Raw genomic sequence first — 14,424 nt, forward strand, 5'->3', positions numbered from 1 at the left:
CATTCAGTGTCTGGTAAAATGACATGCATGCCCTTGTTGGCATTACTTTCAATGTCAAATGGTGTTTGGGTAAGATCTGTGGTGTGGTCGTCTGTGCTGTGTTCGTTGAGCAACAGCAGAGTGGCAGGCAGTGCATTTTTGATCACAGCTGCTGTTCTAACTCACTTTCCTTTCACTTCCAGTGTTTGATGGCTTAGGTGATCTTCTTATGCCAACTATGGTTCCTTCTGGTCAGCCTGTAGCACCTGCAGCCACAGCAACAGTCCCTGCTGCAGCAGCAAGCAAAGGCCTCGGGAGCGATCTTGATTCGTCTCTCGCAAACTTAGTCGGCAGTAAGTGACAAATTTTAGTTTTGAGTGGTGTGGCATGCATGTTGCTTTTCCATGGAGTAAATACCTGTCTATTTTAGCTTACTTCAGTATCCTCCTGTTCTGCTGTGGAAACTGGGGAAGCTATCAGCAGGAATAAGGCTTGGTTCAGATAGCTGATTCACTTAGTCTGGGTTTATCCTTCTTGGAGCCCAGGATCCGAGTCAAATACTGGCATTTGTTTGGTGGGTGTGATTTATAATGTCTGATCATCCCAGCTACATTTCAGAGGCCACTCAGACTCTTAATGGATGTGCCCCTCTGTAATAGATGGAAAGGTGAAAATTGTCCAAAGTGTCTGATGGCAGTTTAAGCAGCAAAGCTGGTGGAAACAAATAGCTGACTTCATGTTAAATGAGACAAAGAGTAGCAGTGGGGTGATGAGTGCCCTCGAGAAGGCAGGGGCAGAGAACTTACAAATATGTTCTTAAAATGCTGAACTTAAATATGTACTTTCCTGTAGTAGGAAAAAGGGCTAGACCCTTTGTAATTAGAGATCAGTAGCTGCAACCCCTCCAAAAAACCTATCAGAAGCCCACCAGGCTGAGGTGTAATCCTGCTGAAGTTGTATAAAATTAATACTCCCTTAGTATATGTAAACACACCACAGCAAAGGTATAACTGATCTTATGATGCAGACATGGCTGTTAGGTGTGGAGGAAAATACTGTGCGTGGAAGTCAGCAAGACTCGTAATCCCTTGAAATGTCTTCTGCAAATCACCTGCTATATCCAAATTTGGAGGAGAAAATCAAACAGCAGTTTATGAATTACAGGAGTTATAATGGTCCGGCTAGAAGAGAACTCTTTAAAATTTAACTTAAGACTTCTTCCAAAGGGTAATTAAAGAAACTATTTGGAGTTCCCATGTGTGACCAAGCAGATAAAGCAGGGGAAAACTTATAGGCAATGTCCACATTTAGTGTATGTAGAATACAGCTTTTTATTTCTGAATGTGTAATGAGGAACAGAAACTAGTGTTACCATTCATGGTAAATAGTTCGGTGCTCTCAAATAACTTGGCATTTTGTGGGCCTAAATATAGTTACTTTTATTTGCTGTTGAAGCAAAAATTACTTTCTCAAGTGCAAGACATCTGCAGGGTTTCTCAGATGTTTGTCCTGAAGAATAGATAGATGTGGCCAGTCCTCTGATGCTGTCTAAATGAAGACAGCCAAAACTTTTTTGCTCTTGGTAGGCCCCAATGCAATGAAATGTAAGCTGTTGCTTTGACAGGCTCCAGTTTTCTAAATGTGTGGTTTCTTTTTTATTTCCTTTTTTCCTTACAATTTTCAGATCTTGGAATTTCTGGTTCTACTTCTAAAAAGTAAGTTCAACTTTGCTTAAAGATAAAAGGAAGATTTCTACTCTGGTGTAAAGCACTACATCTATTTCAGTGTTTATTAAGTAGCAATGAATTGGTTATATGCTCTGACCTCCCACTCCAGAGAAATTCTGAAGAAAGTATTCTATTCTGTACAGGTTCACTGAATAATTAAGGTTCAGTGTTCCTGATATAGTTTATAAAACTGCTGTCTTGAATCTGAGTGTTAGAAATATTTTTTCCTGTAAATTACTGTTTTCATGTTGGATAGCTGATTTCCAAACAGCTTATAATGAACAAATAGTCTAGATAATATATATTTTTATAGCTCCCCTCAGTAATCTATGCTAATATGAAATAGTTGTGTTATATTTTTACAGATGCTGGATGTACTTATTGTGTAGGCATTGAAATACTTCCAAAATAGAAAAGAGGTTCATTCCATGCAGTGATAACTTTCTTTTTGCAAAAAGAAATACTTACAGCATTGTGTTTATGTTTTTATCTTCCTAATCTAACTGCTTGCTTGTGCCCTGAGCCTTCCTCTGTATGCAAGACTTTAAAATGTTTTGTGTCTCTGTGGAGATGACAGGAGCAATGTGCACAAACTTATCATGAGGTTTAGCCTCAAAATGCAGCTTCCTTCAATCTACTTTGTTCAAATGGTGTATTTTATTCTGTTAGGGCAGCCTGTAACAAAACCTGTTTTTTCGACCCCTTTTATTCTATGAATGATTTGTTTCTCTTGTATCTATCAACTTTTTGCAGAACTGAATGCTTTCCTTCTTCAGCTGTCTGAACAAGATTTCCAGCACTGAAATGACCTTTCAAAGACATCTAGCAGGCAGCTCTCCTGCCTGGCCCCAGTAGAATAGGCAGTAGCAGTCCCTCTTCCTACTTTGCAAGGGTATATGTGATATGTTACCTTCAGTCAATACTAAGTAAAACTTCTCTTTAATTCTCACCACGAAGGCCATAACCATGTAACTGACTTCAGCTTAGAGTGTTCTGGTGTCTACTGCTAACAACCCTTGAAACCGAGTGTCACTAAAAGTAAATCTTTCTGTTAATAACTGCATACACCATAAGCTAATGTAGCTGCACGTCTAATGCTAATGTATGCTGTAACTGCTTTTCATTTTCACTGTGGAAGTGTGCAAATAATAGCCTGCCTCTCTCCCTCTCTGTTAGGGGAGACCTGCAGTGGAATGCTGGAGAGAAAAAGTTAACAGGAGGAGCCAACTGGCAGCCAAAAGTAGCACCTGCAACATGGTCAACTGGTGGTGTCCCAGGTGGTCCTTTGGTAGGTGGTTAATTCATAGACAGCACTGGTTTTGGGCTTCCAATATTTGATGAGGCTGTGCAAGCATACCTGTAGGGACTGCTCCACTTACTGAGGCTAAAGAGTTTGCCTCTGTGTAAATTATATGAGTATTTCAAGTCACATTTTTAAGAACCCATTTACAGTGGGTATAAATAAACCATTGAGTAGTAAATGAAAAATACACTAGCTTGTGGATCAAGGTATTGCTCTACCTGTACATTTAATACCTGTGGGCATTTCCAAGTGTGTGATTAGCCATGTAGATCTGGCCAGGATCAGGCCCGGGTCAAGTGCCCAAAATAAAACACTATTGATCCAAAGCTGATGTACTATAAGGAGAGAAAGTACCTAAGTTTTCCTCGAGTTTTACTGGATGAAGTAGATCAAAAGACTATACAGTATTCATACTGATCAAGTGCCTGATGTTAGATCAGGAGTGGGTAGCTTATTTAGCAGAGTAAAACAGTTGGAAAAGGTAAGGTTACCCTGTAAAAAGTATCAGAAGGCACTAATTTTGAGAGAAGAGGGTCAAATTGAGCTAAAAATATAAACTTGGAACAAGAGCAGCTTGATAATGAGTGAGCTACAAAAGTATTCTGAAGAGGAGTAATATCTCATCTCATCAACCTCATCAAATGTCTCACAAGGCTTAAAACAGCCTCCATTTGAACAAGGTTGGGTTGGCAAAGGAAAGAAGAACTCTGAATGGCGACCATGACCAGTTCAGTTCCTTGCTGCCAAAGCCAGGTGTTGACATGACTCTGAGTACATTCCATAATGTTATGGAAGACACAAGAATTCTCTGTACTTCACTTAATGTGTTAGTTGTAACACCAACTTTTTTTCTTGATAGAAAGGCTGGGCAATACTGTACAGTGTAAGTGAATTTTTTTTGACCTCTTACTGCACTTACTAAACATGAAGATACTAACAGCACTCACCTGCACTGCAGTTACTACTGCTGGCTTAAAACTAGCTAGAAGCTTCTAACACGGCTCCTCTTGGGCTGTCTGTCCCAGAGACAATTCTCAGCCAGTGGGATGAATATGGCAGTAGTGATTAACCATTTCTGTGCTGTAAGCTTGAAAATGATCTCTTTACTGCTTTACTTTGATGTGAACTACCTGATGACTTGTACTGCCTGAAATTTCGAGCTTCTGCAGCATTAGTCTGATCTTGTAGTGATTTTACCATCTGAGAAGTAATTGGTCTTTCTGGGAAGCTGGGTAGTTTTGGTAGCATTTCATGAAACATTTGTGTTGTATATATTTCTTCAGAATCATGCACTTAGGTACTTTTTGAAAGCAAAGAAACCCGGGTCTGCAGGCAAAATAAATATGAATGAAAAAATGAAGCTTTTATTCGTGTCACTATTGAACCACTTAAGTTTTGGTCACTTCTTCCCTTTCTTGTGAACTTTCAATTCCAGGATTAAAATCAGCAGAATTACATCAAACCCCATCCCCTCAAGTGACCTTGTGCTTAGAGGCAGGAGCCGATTCAGTTTGTATAGCCATTTTCTTGGCATCTGCCTGACTGGATCTTGAGCTACAGTGTGTTCCTGTAAAAGTGATCCAACTGCATCTGATATCATTAACCTGTGTGGTTTAGTGTCTTGCTTTACATACCTGACTGTCCAGATATTGGTTTTAGTTTGGAGACTCTGCTAGCACAGTACAATTTTTAACTGAAATGCTCCCCTGAAACTTTCAGACTAGAATAGAGTTCATAAATTCTTAGAAAATGTAGTAGTTTGGATAAATAAGTCTGGGACAGATTATCTTGACTTGTCTCCAGCTTCTTAAGAAACTGGCATGTTTTAGTCTGGAGGCAAGGATCAACCAAGGGGACTAAAATGCAGCATTCTCAGAAGTGGACTGGACAGTTCCAGCATATCTCCAGAGACACACTCTCCTTTGAACTGTAAGTGTGCTAGCTGCTCTCCAAGTGCTGTGGGATGTTACTGACTCGAGGTGTGTGGTAAGGATGTGGAGGCACAGACACGACCATACAGCTCCTGTAACAGCCTCAGAAATGGTGTCAGTGTGCTTAGGCCATACAAGAGCAGTAATGAAATCCTACTGCCCTTTTTTCGTCCCTTCCTTGAATACTTTCTGCCTCTCCTCAGAGCTGTTAATAATTTGGATTGTATATATCTGTGAAAAGGAAAGGTTTAGATGCCTTCAAGGCTATAAGGAGACACTGCATGGGAGTTACACAGAAGGCAGCCAAAAGGGATGATGTGTAGGCTGTGCTAAATAAGTGAGGTGGGGTGGCCTCTTTAAAGGTGCTCTTGTGCTGTATATCCAGTCAGACTACTAAACTAACAGTTCTCCCTGAATTGTAGTGGAAGATAACCTTTGTTTTTGTCTTTTATTATTTGAATGAAAATCATAGCAAGACAAACTAAACTGTCCTTAGTAATGGTTCTGATTGTGGTTTAAGTGTGTGAACATATGCTTTAACTTCAATGAATCTTGGTGCATAATTATTTTTTCTTCACTGTAAACTAATTATAGCAGCTATTTCCTTTAGCTTTACAGTCTGCTTAAGCTTTTACTAAAATATACTGCTACAGTAAATGTCATAGTGTGTTACCTGTTATGAAATTGGGGTGCTTTCTTACACTATAAGGAGAAGGAAACTGTGTTTTCTTGGGCCTATTTTGAGTTGTAGTCAGTCAATGAGCTCTGTTCATGAAGAGAATGGAGTCTGTCACCATTGCTTTCTCATGAAGGAAGAAGCTGAGCATAAGGACTCATTCAGCTCTCTCATTCCTTGAAGCATTGTGGTTTTGAGGCTGCATATGTGCTGCATAACAGTCCTACTTTCCAGAGCAGCTTTGAGAATGCTGGAGACTCTGTGTGATTTCCAGATGGTTGCTGTTAGATTTTTGTGCTTTTTTGCCCTTTTTTTTTTATTATTTTTTAGGCGGGAGCTGTGCCTCCAGCAAGTGCTGTTCCTGCAGCAGGAGGTACTCCACCTGTCCCACAGCCAGGAGCAGCATTTGGGATGGTGAGTCTCTTTTGCTACCCCGCTGTCCCTCCCTCGCCCAGCCCCTGCTGACTCGGTGTTGGTTTGCAGCCCCCAGCAGGTGCAGGGGTGCCCATGATGCCCCAGCAGCCGGTGATGTACGGGCAGCCCATGATGAGGCCCCCGTTTGGAGCCGCCGCTGGCCCTGGTGTACAGGTGAGCATCGCTCTACACCAATGCTTCATGCTCTCCATGCCTCTAGAAAGCAGCTCGTGTGTGTGTGCATTAGCTCAGCTCAGCCCTAGCTCTGGGCCAAGGATCAGCTGCCTGCCTTGCAGCAAATCACATGAACCACCTGGAATTTATTTGCAGTTGCCTTGTGTGAGACCAATGGAACAGGTTTGAAAAGTCTCCTACAGATAACTGCATCCAAGATCTGGTTTTGGAGGATATTTGAATAAAGCTGCAAGTGGAACTCTCAGGCACTGCTATTCTGTTCACAGCCTACCAAAATTTACTAGAGCTACACTCAGCAGGTGATGCAGCATAAGCTGTAACCCTGTCCCAGACTATTACTTCAAATAGAGTTTGGTTTGTAATAATACTGAAGAGAAAAAAACCTTTCCAGAGTCGATGCAGGAAATTATTTAGCTGTAGTATTTTTCTTTTTGTGAGTCAGAAGTCCATCTTGCCTTTCAAGTAAGGAGGGAGATGGAAGTTGATGCTGCAGCTGTAAAATCTCATTGGTAACCCTGGAAACCAGGCTGCCCTTGTTTAGCAAATACTAAGCAATCAACATATAGCAAACCACCATTTTTATGTAGGGAACTACATTCCCAATGAAGCTTGTCAAGGTTTTCTATGTAAAAATAGAAAAAACAGAAAGAACTTGAAACTGCTGTAAGTAAGAATATAGTTAGTCTTGCTTTTCCTCCCACTTTAAACTATCTCTGTGCTTATCAAGAATACCATGATGGGAAACAGAATTTTTTTTCTGAAAAAGGGATCATCAAGGTGCCAGGGCTACATACAAAATACCTCTTGTGCCCTGAGTTGAGGTAGGAGTGGGGAGGAGTAAGGACAGAGTGGGAGAATCATTTGACCACCATAATCAGAAGTTTTGCATGGAACTTCAAAACTGATGTTTTCTATTGCATGACCATTTTTATACCTGCCAAATGAGGAACCCAGTATGATCTAGTCATATTTCCAGTTTGATTTGGACTCTTATTTACATTACCAATGTCAAATAATTTGTACTTAACTGCCAGTAACAGGGAATTTCAGTACCCTGGAGGATGCACTCTGCTTGCTCTGAACCTTGGTTTTTAACATCTAACAATTGTCTCTTCTGTCTGGGTGGAAGGTTCTAACGCCTCCGTGTTTTACAGGGAGGGAGAGATCTCAAGCTATGCTAATTAGAATCTGCAGTATTTATAGCCCTAGCCACTAAACCTGCCAAACATTGTTAACCCTGTAGTGAGGATGGAATCCAAGCAATGCTTGAGCAAAACGGCTGGACTTGCAGACAAATGAGAACTTTTTATGCTTGCAGTGTGCAGGTGTGAGAACTGCCTGTGTCTATCTAACGCTTGTGTATTCTTGTCTGCTTTGTTTTTCTCCTGCCTTCCTGGCTGGCGTCTGTCAGCTTTCTCCAAGCCCAACTCCTGCTACTCAGAGCCCCAAGAAACCTCCAACAAAGGACCCATTAGCGGATCTTAACATCAAGGATTTCTTGTAAACGATAAGGTATTCTGTGGCTGCCTGCTCCAGCATGTCACTCTCTGGTACATGTCTGGCACACAGATGATGTTTAGGTTGAATGTGACAGATAAAATTGCAGCTGCAGAGCTAGAAACATGCACTGTATGGAAAACCAAATTCTCTGTCCACACTCTTACTTTAGCCTGAAATCTTGACTCACAGATAAACTTTTTCTTACAGTTGCTTTTGGCAAAAAAAAAAAAAAGTATCTTCAATGCATAACTTCCATTTTTTCCTTGTTTCCATTCAGTCTGAGCATTCATGTTTGGGTATTTTCTTGAAGTTATTACTGAAACACATAGAATGATAGCAGTGTACAAATACTGAGGGGCAGATGGTGTGGAAGAGGCTTTTTCCACTCTTGTGGGTGTTGAAACAGATTTGGTATCATAGGTGTGAAGGTGTCAAAAGGGGAAAAACTTACATATTCTTGTCATCAAGGGGAAGTTGTTTGCAGCTCTTCACTGCTGCCAGCTAATGTCCTATCCTGCCATACAATTTTTCAAGGCTTTTCTGAATGGTAAGGCTGTGAGGTCCTGAGCAGTGCTGTGTGGAGCAGTAATGGGGAGGAACAGAGTAAATGCAAAGAAAAATGAAGGAGAAGCAAAAAACAGTACTGCATAATGGAATGAAATAAAGGCCAAAACATTATTCTGATGGTTCTGGAGGGCCAAGTAGGAATATAAAATTGAATTAAGGCTTAAGCCAATTAAAAAATAATAATGTAGAAATAAGGTATGCATTTTCTAATTAAGTCTAGAATAATGTGTCTAGAATAAGGTGAGGAGAGGACAATCATTACATAACTTTAAAGCCTTCTTCATGAGTCACTTCTCTTCCTTCCTAGAGCTTAATTCTAAAATTTGTTCTGAGCCCACTCTGTACTGGAGCTGGCAGCAGTGATTCAGGCTGCTCTTAGCAGGCATCTCCCAGTTCCACTTCACCCTTCTCCAAATTCCAGCCCCAGAGAGGTGTACCTGGCACTTGGCAGAGACAGCCAGGGGTGGAGATACACCACTGCTGGGACTCACTGCTTTCAGCTTGTATTTATAATAGGGAGATTCATAACTGGCTGTGGGAAGACTGCTGCTTCTGATGGTAAATCCTTTGAGATGTGGAGAGATGAGCAGATTTCATGCTCTTTGTAGAACATGCTTTACTAACTCATTATATCAGTTTTCATCTAATGCTTTTCTATATTCACAGCTGCGTTTTTTCTGACTGGATGCTAAAAACGTGAGTTTGGAGACTACAAATGGATGCTCAGAGTTTCTCAGTGAGCCACCAGTACCAAACCCAGTGCTTACTCAGACTTTCTCTTCCTCCTGAAACGTGTAGCACAGCTGTGAAAGTGAACATTAGGAATGTGTACTACCTTAGCTGTTATCCCTACTCTCTCGAAATTTGTGTACTTGGGTTATTTGTGTTTTACAATTTAAACAATGGATGTATGTTTCTGATGCCTTCTAGTGCTTTTCTGAACCTATCCCACAGGGGCAGATTATGCAGCTGTTGTTTGGTGAGCCATTTGGAGCAATGTCTGTGGTTTTTGAAGGTTTCAATGTATATAACTTTTTGAGGACACCCAAAGTTTCCCTAGGACTCAATTTCTCCTATATCTGTTAAAAAACATAGTGTGATAATATCAGATATTAAAGAAAATACTTACAAAATTGTGCAAAATACCTTTTTTTTTCCAGTCACAGGAATCTCAATTGTCGTGAAAAAAATGTTTTATTTTTGTGGCACTGTATATGTTAAAATAATTTAAAGTAATATAAAGGAAAACTTCCATAACAAATACTTTTTCAATGATTTACCAAGAATTAAAAAACCATATCTGAAAGAATACCATATTTATTGCTGTTTTTAATTTTAAATCTATTTTAATTCTTTAAGTTTTTGCATTTATAATTGGCATATTTATCAGTTCTTGCTAAACCTACTGAAAATAAGTAAAGGGTCAGTTTCTCTCCATGTAGTTGGGAAAAACCCTAGTTGTGCTGGCAGTAAGGGATTTCAAATACGAGAGCACTTTTTTGGTATATCTGTAGTCAAAACATTACAAGTGATGTTACTCATCTCTGTTCAGTTCTTCTGTACATCTCTTAATTTAGTGCTTACCTGTGTATGCCTTAGGATAGTGTTTTCTCATTGCCCCGAATGCGCTGTGAGTAGCTTTTGTACTATTGGTGATTAGATTTAATTCTGATCCGGAGATCCATGCCCTTTACTGTACATACTGTGTTCCTTTGATTTTTATTTGTTCTCATACTGTTTCTGCTGATGGCTTGGTGTAAGATCTTGACTCTTCAATGAGGTCACTGTTGATCAGTGTTACAAGTGGCTTGGCAGTTCTCTGTAAAAGCATATTGGGTTGGAAAGATATTCACCTAAAGTCTTTCAAATGAACTATTTAATCAATGTATGGTACCATTAAAAGTGGTTGTATCTGAATTTGCTGTGGGGGTAACATACACTGTAATGGGAAAGTTCTATAAAAAGTTAATTTCAAAATGGCTTTTCTTTGTATTTCAGTTTAAAAAAAATCCCAAACAAAAAAAAACCCCAAAAACAAAAAACCCCAGTGCATGTGTGCCCTCTGAGATGCAATAAACACCTTGATCAAAGTAAATATCTTGTTGCCAGTTTCATACTCATTAAGACGTTGAGCACAATAATATTGTCTGAGAGGGGAAAAATGTGTTCGGGTCCTGACACTGACTGATGAGTCTGCTGCTTATGGGAATGATTTTTATAGAATCATAGAATGATTTAGATTGGAAAAGACATCTAAGATCATAGAGTCCAACTTTTGACCTAACACTGCCACCCCCACTGCCCATCCATGTCCCTAAGTGCCACATTCACAGCTTTCTGCCCTCATTGTGCCAGTTTTGTAACCAATTAAATACCAAGGGTGTGCTAGAGGATTTTTTTAATAGTTTCTTTTATGTATCTGAACAGACCCCATCAGTAATTTCATCTCTTTACCATTCCCAGCTGTTTTCAGCTGTGCCCAGTGTATGGCAGCCATGGGTGGGAGCAGCCCCCTGAGTCTCCTGGGCTCAGAGACTGCCCCAGGACCATAAAGGCCTTCCTTGGAAGGGTTTTGGGTGGAAGGGTGGGTGGGGGACAGGGTTGCACTTGGGGGAGCCCAGAACCCTCTTGTCACAGTGCCATCACCTGGCACTGCAGGATTTGCAATGCCCCAGGGCAGGATAAAGGGGGCATCAATTTTATATCTCACCCTTATGATGAGCTCTCAGTTGCATCCCAAATTTCTGGATTAAAAATGGGTAAGGCTCAGCAAATTGCTGTGTTTCCTCTCTATTTGAGCATGAGGACCTGGACAGGGTCAGTAACTGCACCCCCAGAAAGGCTCACCATGGTTTTTCCTACCCTGCCTGTGTGCTGTGTCTTGCCAAATGCAGAGAGTGCTTGACTTCTTACCACTGTGTTTTGCATGTCTTCTCAAGGACAGCATTTTCAGAGGAGAATCATAACCAAACAAGTAAATATATTTAGACCAGCTCATTAGTGTCTTACTGAAATTGAGATGATGAGCTGCTACTCACTGAATTGCAAATGAAAGTTTACAACATCCCATGTTTCAAGGAGCCAGACCTCAGGGTGAGGGTTTTCTCCTTGCCAGGTACATGCTCCTACCAGAGAATAATTGGCTTTCTGCATTAGCTTCATCCATGCCCACACCCCTTGTCCTGATTTTGATTAGTTTTCTGTAGATGTCATGGCCAACAGCTCTGTATGTGTGTGTGATTTGTTATCGTGTGAGTAAATAGAAGTCTGGACAAAAAGGAAGCTTGGGGGAAAAGCATGCACAAGTTTGTTCACTCTGGGAAGTAAAACCAGTGTATTTCCCCAGATGCTGACTAAGGCTAAACAAGTGACTTGCTCTCCCTAGCACAAAGGAATTATAAAATCTGGCTTGCAAGGCAACCACGTGGTTGTCCTCTGGCCTGCAGACAAGAATATGTTCTTGTTATCATCTGAGTTTCCTCATCCAGGCACGAACGTGTCTGTGTCCTGCTATGACTAACCACTTTTCAATACAAGCTGTAGGGAAGAGTGGGTGGAAAGGAGTGCTCCCATCTGCAGAAAGAAGAAACTGTCTCCTTCCCCTGCATTTTTCATGAGAGGAGGACAGATTTCAGACAGCTGATATGTCCCTTATCCAAGTTCTTATTGACCTGTGTGCTGACTTCTTGAAAAGCTGGCACCTCTGGCCACATGTGGCTTTTGTAGCTCCTCCTTAAGCTGTGAGTGCCTTAAGGAGTGGTAAACACCTGGAGAACCTGAATTCAGCTTATTGCAGAGGTTTGAAAAAAATCCAACTCATTCTGGAGAATGGACTTTTTTTTTTTTTTTTTTTTAATGTTTGGAGTTAGCATTGCCTCCTACTCCACTCCTTTGTTCATTTTTTCATTAATTTTAATTGTCTTTATTTGAAAATTTTAGCTGTAAATATACTCTAGCTTGAGTTGATGGCTTCTGGATTGATGCTGGTGTTTCCATGGATGAAAGCTTGGATGGTGAGAACTAAACCTCTAAGTTGTCTTCTAAGATCCTGGGGGCCACCTTAGCCTTTCATGCTGGTTGCACAGTCAGGCTGCTACCTGAACTTCCATTCTTAAGATTTAGTAAGGCAGCTGCAAAGGCTAGTGACTTGCCCTAAAAACAAGCAGGGAAGTCAAGAGCAAAAGCTGTTCTGGGGTGGGGGTAAAAGAGAGGGAAAGGAAGATTTGCTTCCGATTTGCTTTGATATTATGGGGTACTACTTACTGGGGGCAGACAGTACCTAGTTCATGAAATGTCTGGTGGCCGTGGCTGACATTATTTTGTCTTTGTGACATGAACATTTGCTCCTGCCCCTCCTTCCCCATCTCTCATCCCAGAATAAGAGCTGCACGCTCAGATAACCTCCTCTGCATGGGGAAGGAAAAACATCCCAATAATTCTTAATGCCTTGAAACTTGTTGTGGTAGGAGTAGTGTCAGTGACATAAAGATAATACACTGAGTTAGTGATTCAGACCTTCCAGGACCTGAAATATATCAGAAATTTTATTAAAATAGAAAATCTTTTTTCCATGTGTTATATACTGCTAGTGCTGTGAGCAGTGTGGGAAGTGGCAGACACTAGAGTGGTAATGAAGGGTTGAAATAAGAATTTCAGAGATGGGACTACAGAAGGAGAGAGGCTATACATACTTAAAAGCAGACAGCACTGCTGTTTTTTCTGCTCCAGATCTTGGATTCTAAAGCTTCACCACCTCTTCCCTTCCCTTAATTAAACTCTGCAAGTGATATGGGCAGCAGAATTCCAATGCTTGCTTCATTGGCCAAGACATGCAATTAGAGCTGTAAGAATAGCCTTTGAGAGTTAGCAAAGGCAGTAGACCAGAAACAGAAACAAGTGAGGAAAAGTGCCATCCACTGCAAGGACTAAAGAGAGCAAACCTGTAGTCTGATGGTGTTGGAGAACCTGGAAGGGTTGGTGAGTGCCCGCTCTGCACAGCACTGTAAAGCACCTGCATTAAAATGCTCATGGTGGAAACGTGGCCAAGTTTGAGCCATATTTTCATAATATAGTTTATTATGATGGAAGAGTGTGGCAGCAGCTCTCTGGCCACAGAGAGAAACAGACAGCTTTCCCAGGCATCATTCTGGGAAAGGCTGTGAGAAGATCAGAGAAAAGAATGAGAAACAATTCTTAACTTGCTGCACCTGGTATAGGGAACATGTGGAATGTGTTATGGAGATTTGTTTACCAAAGGGTGGTTTGGTTTCTTAATTAGCCAATGGTGATGGTGTTTTGATTGGAGGACCAGTTAGGTCCACCTGTAGCAAACTAGGGTATAAAAGTATGGGTTTCTTAATGAAAATGATCAGCCTTCTGTAAATGCCTTGAGAGTCTATGTCAGTTATTACCCAGTTGTGGCCCATTGCAATGACAGAAGAGATTTCTCCATTTACCTCAATATAATAAAATTATAAAGTAATCATCCTTTTAAGAGGTCCTGCAGGTCCTGCCAAAGCACTATCCCACTCTGTTGGAAGCAGAGATTTCCTGCCACTAAGTGCACCAATGAGGGCACATCCTGCGCAATTTGAGCCGATCTTTCAGAGTTTAAGTGGTAGCTGGAGACAGGTAAGTTGTTTTCCAGGAAAGTACAGGGACTGGTAGGATCTGGTGACATAGGGTAGGATCCTCCCCTGCCCTCCCAAGAACATCACCTTGCCATAGTCCTTGTCTGTACTTTTGCCTTTCCAAGTCTGGAGAGAGGCTGTGTGGGAGAGGGGTAGTATTGCATTAAGGAGGGGAAGGAGAAGACGGATGCATCAGGGAATGGTGTGGGGGATAAATGGTGTGTTCTTGCTCTTGGGGCTGCAGGCTGTCTCTAAGGAAGGGGGTGGGCACTGAAATATTGTGGGTATAGAGTGATCCCCAGGGAGGGGGCAGCTCTGTGCCCTCAGCCTTGTAAGCTGCTGCAGGCCTGCAGTGTGGGTGTTAAATGTCAGCAAAAAGATTTTGTATGCAAGAACAATATATGGCTCCAAGCTTTAAAAGGCAACTTTCATACTCTGAGTGTGTCAGCATATAAATAAAAAGGATTTTTTAAAATGTTACTGAGATGCAAGCGTAGGACAG

General features: G+C 41.2%; 1 protein-coding gene across 1 annotated transcript in view; it reads left to right on the plus strand.

Moving 5' to 3' along the window:
- The window catches only part of SNAP91 (synaptosome associated protein 91), a 63,170-nt gene extending 52,783 nt beyond the window's left edge, over positions 1–10,387 (plus strand). Inside the window, exons 23-30 of the mRNA XM_059467564.1 lie at positions 183–332; positions 1,664–1,694; positions 2,883–2,994; positions 3,869–3,892; positions 5,947–6,030; positions 6,100–6,204; positions 7,637–7,737; positions 8,959–10,387. Of these exons, the coding sequence (XP_059323547.1) occupies positions 183–332; positions 1,664–1,694; positions 2,883–2,994; positions 3,869–3,892; positions 5,947–6,030; positions 6,100–6,204; positions 7,637–7,729 (599 nt within the window). The 3' untranslated portion in view covers positions 7,730–7,737; positions 8,959–10,387. The remainder of the gene's footprint in view (positions 1–182; positions 333–1,663; positions 1,695–2,882; positions 2,995–3,868; positions 3,893–5,946; positions 6,031–6,099; positions 6,205–7,636; positions 7,738–8,958) is intronic.
- The last annotated feature ends 4,037 nt before the right edge of the window (positions 10,388–14,424 follow it).

The sequence above is a fragment of the Ammospiza nelsoni genome, chromosome 3 (genome assembly GCF_027579445.1).
Source record: "Ammospiza nelsoni isolate bAmmNel1 chromosome 3, bAmmNel1.pri, whole genome shotgun sequence".
NCBI lineage: Eukaryota > Metazoa > Chordata > Aves > Passeriformes > Passerellidae > Ammospiza > Ammospiza nelsoni.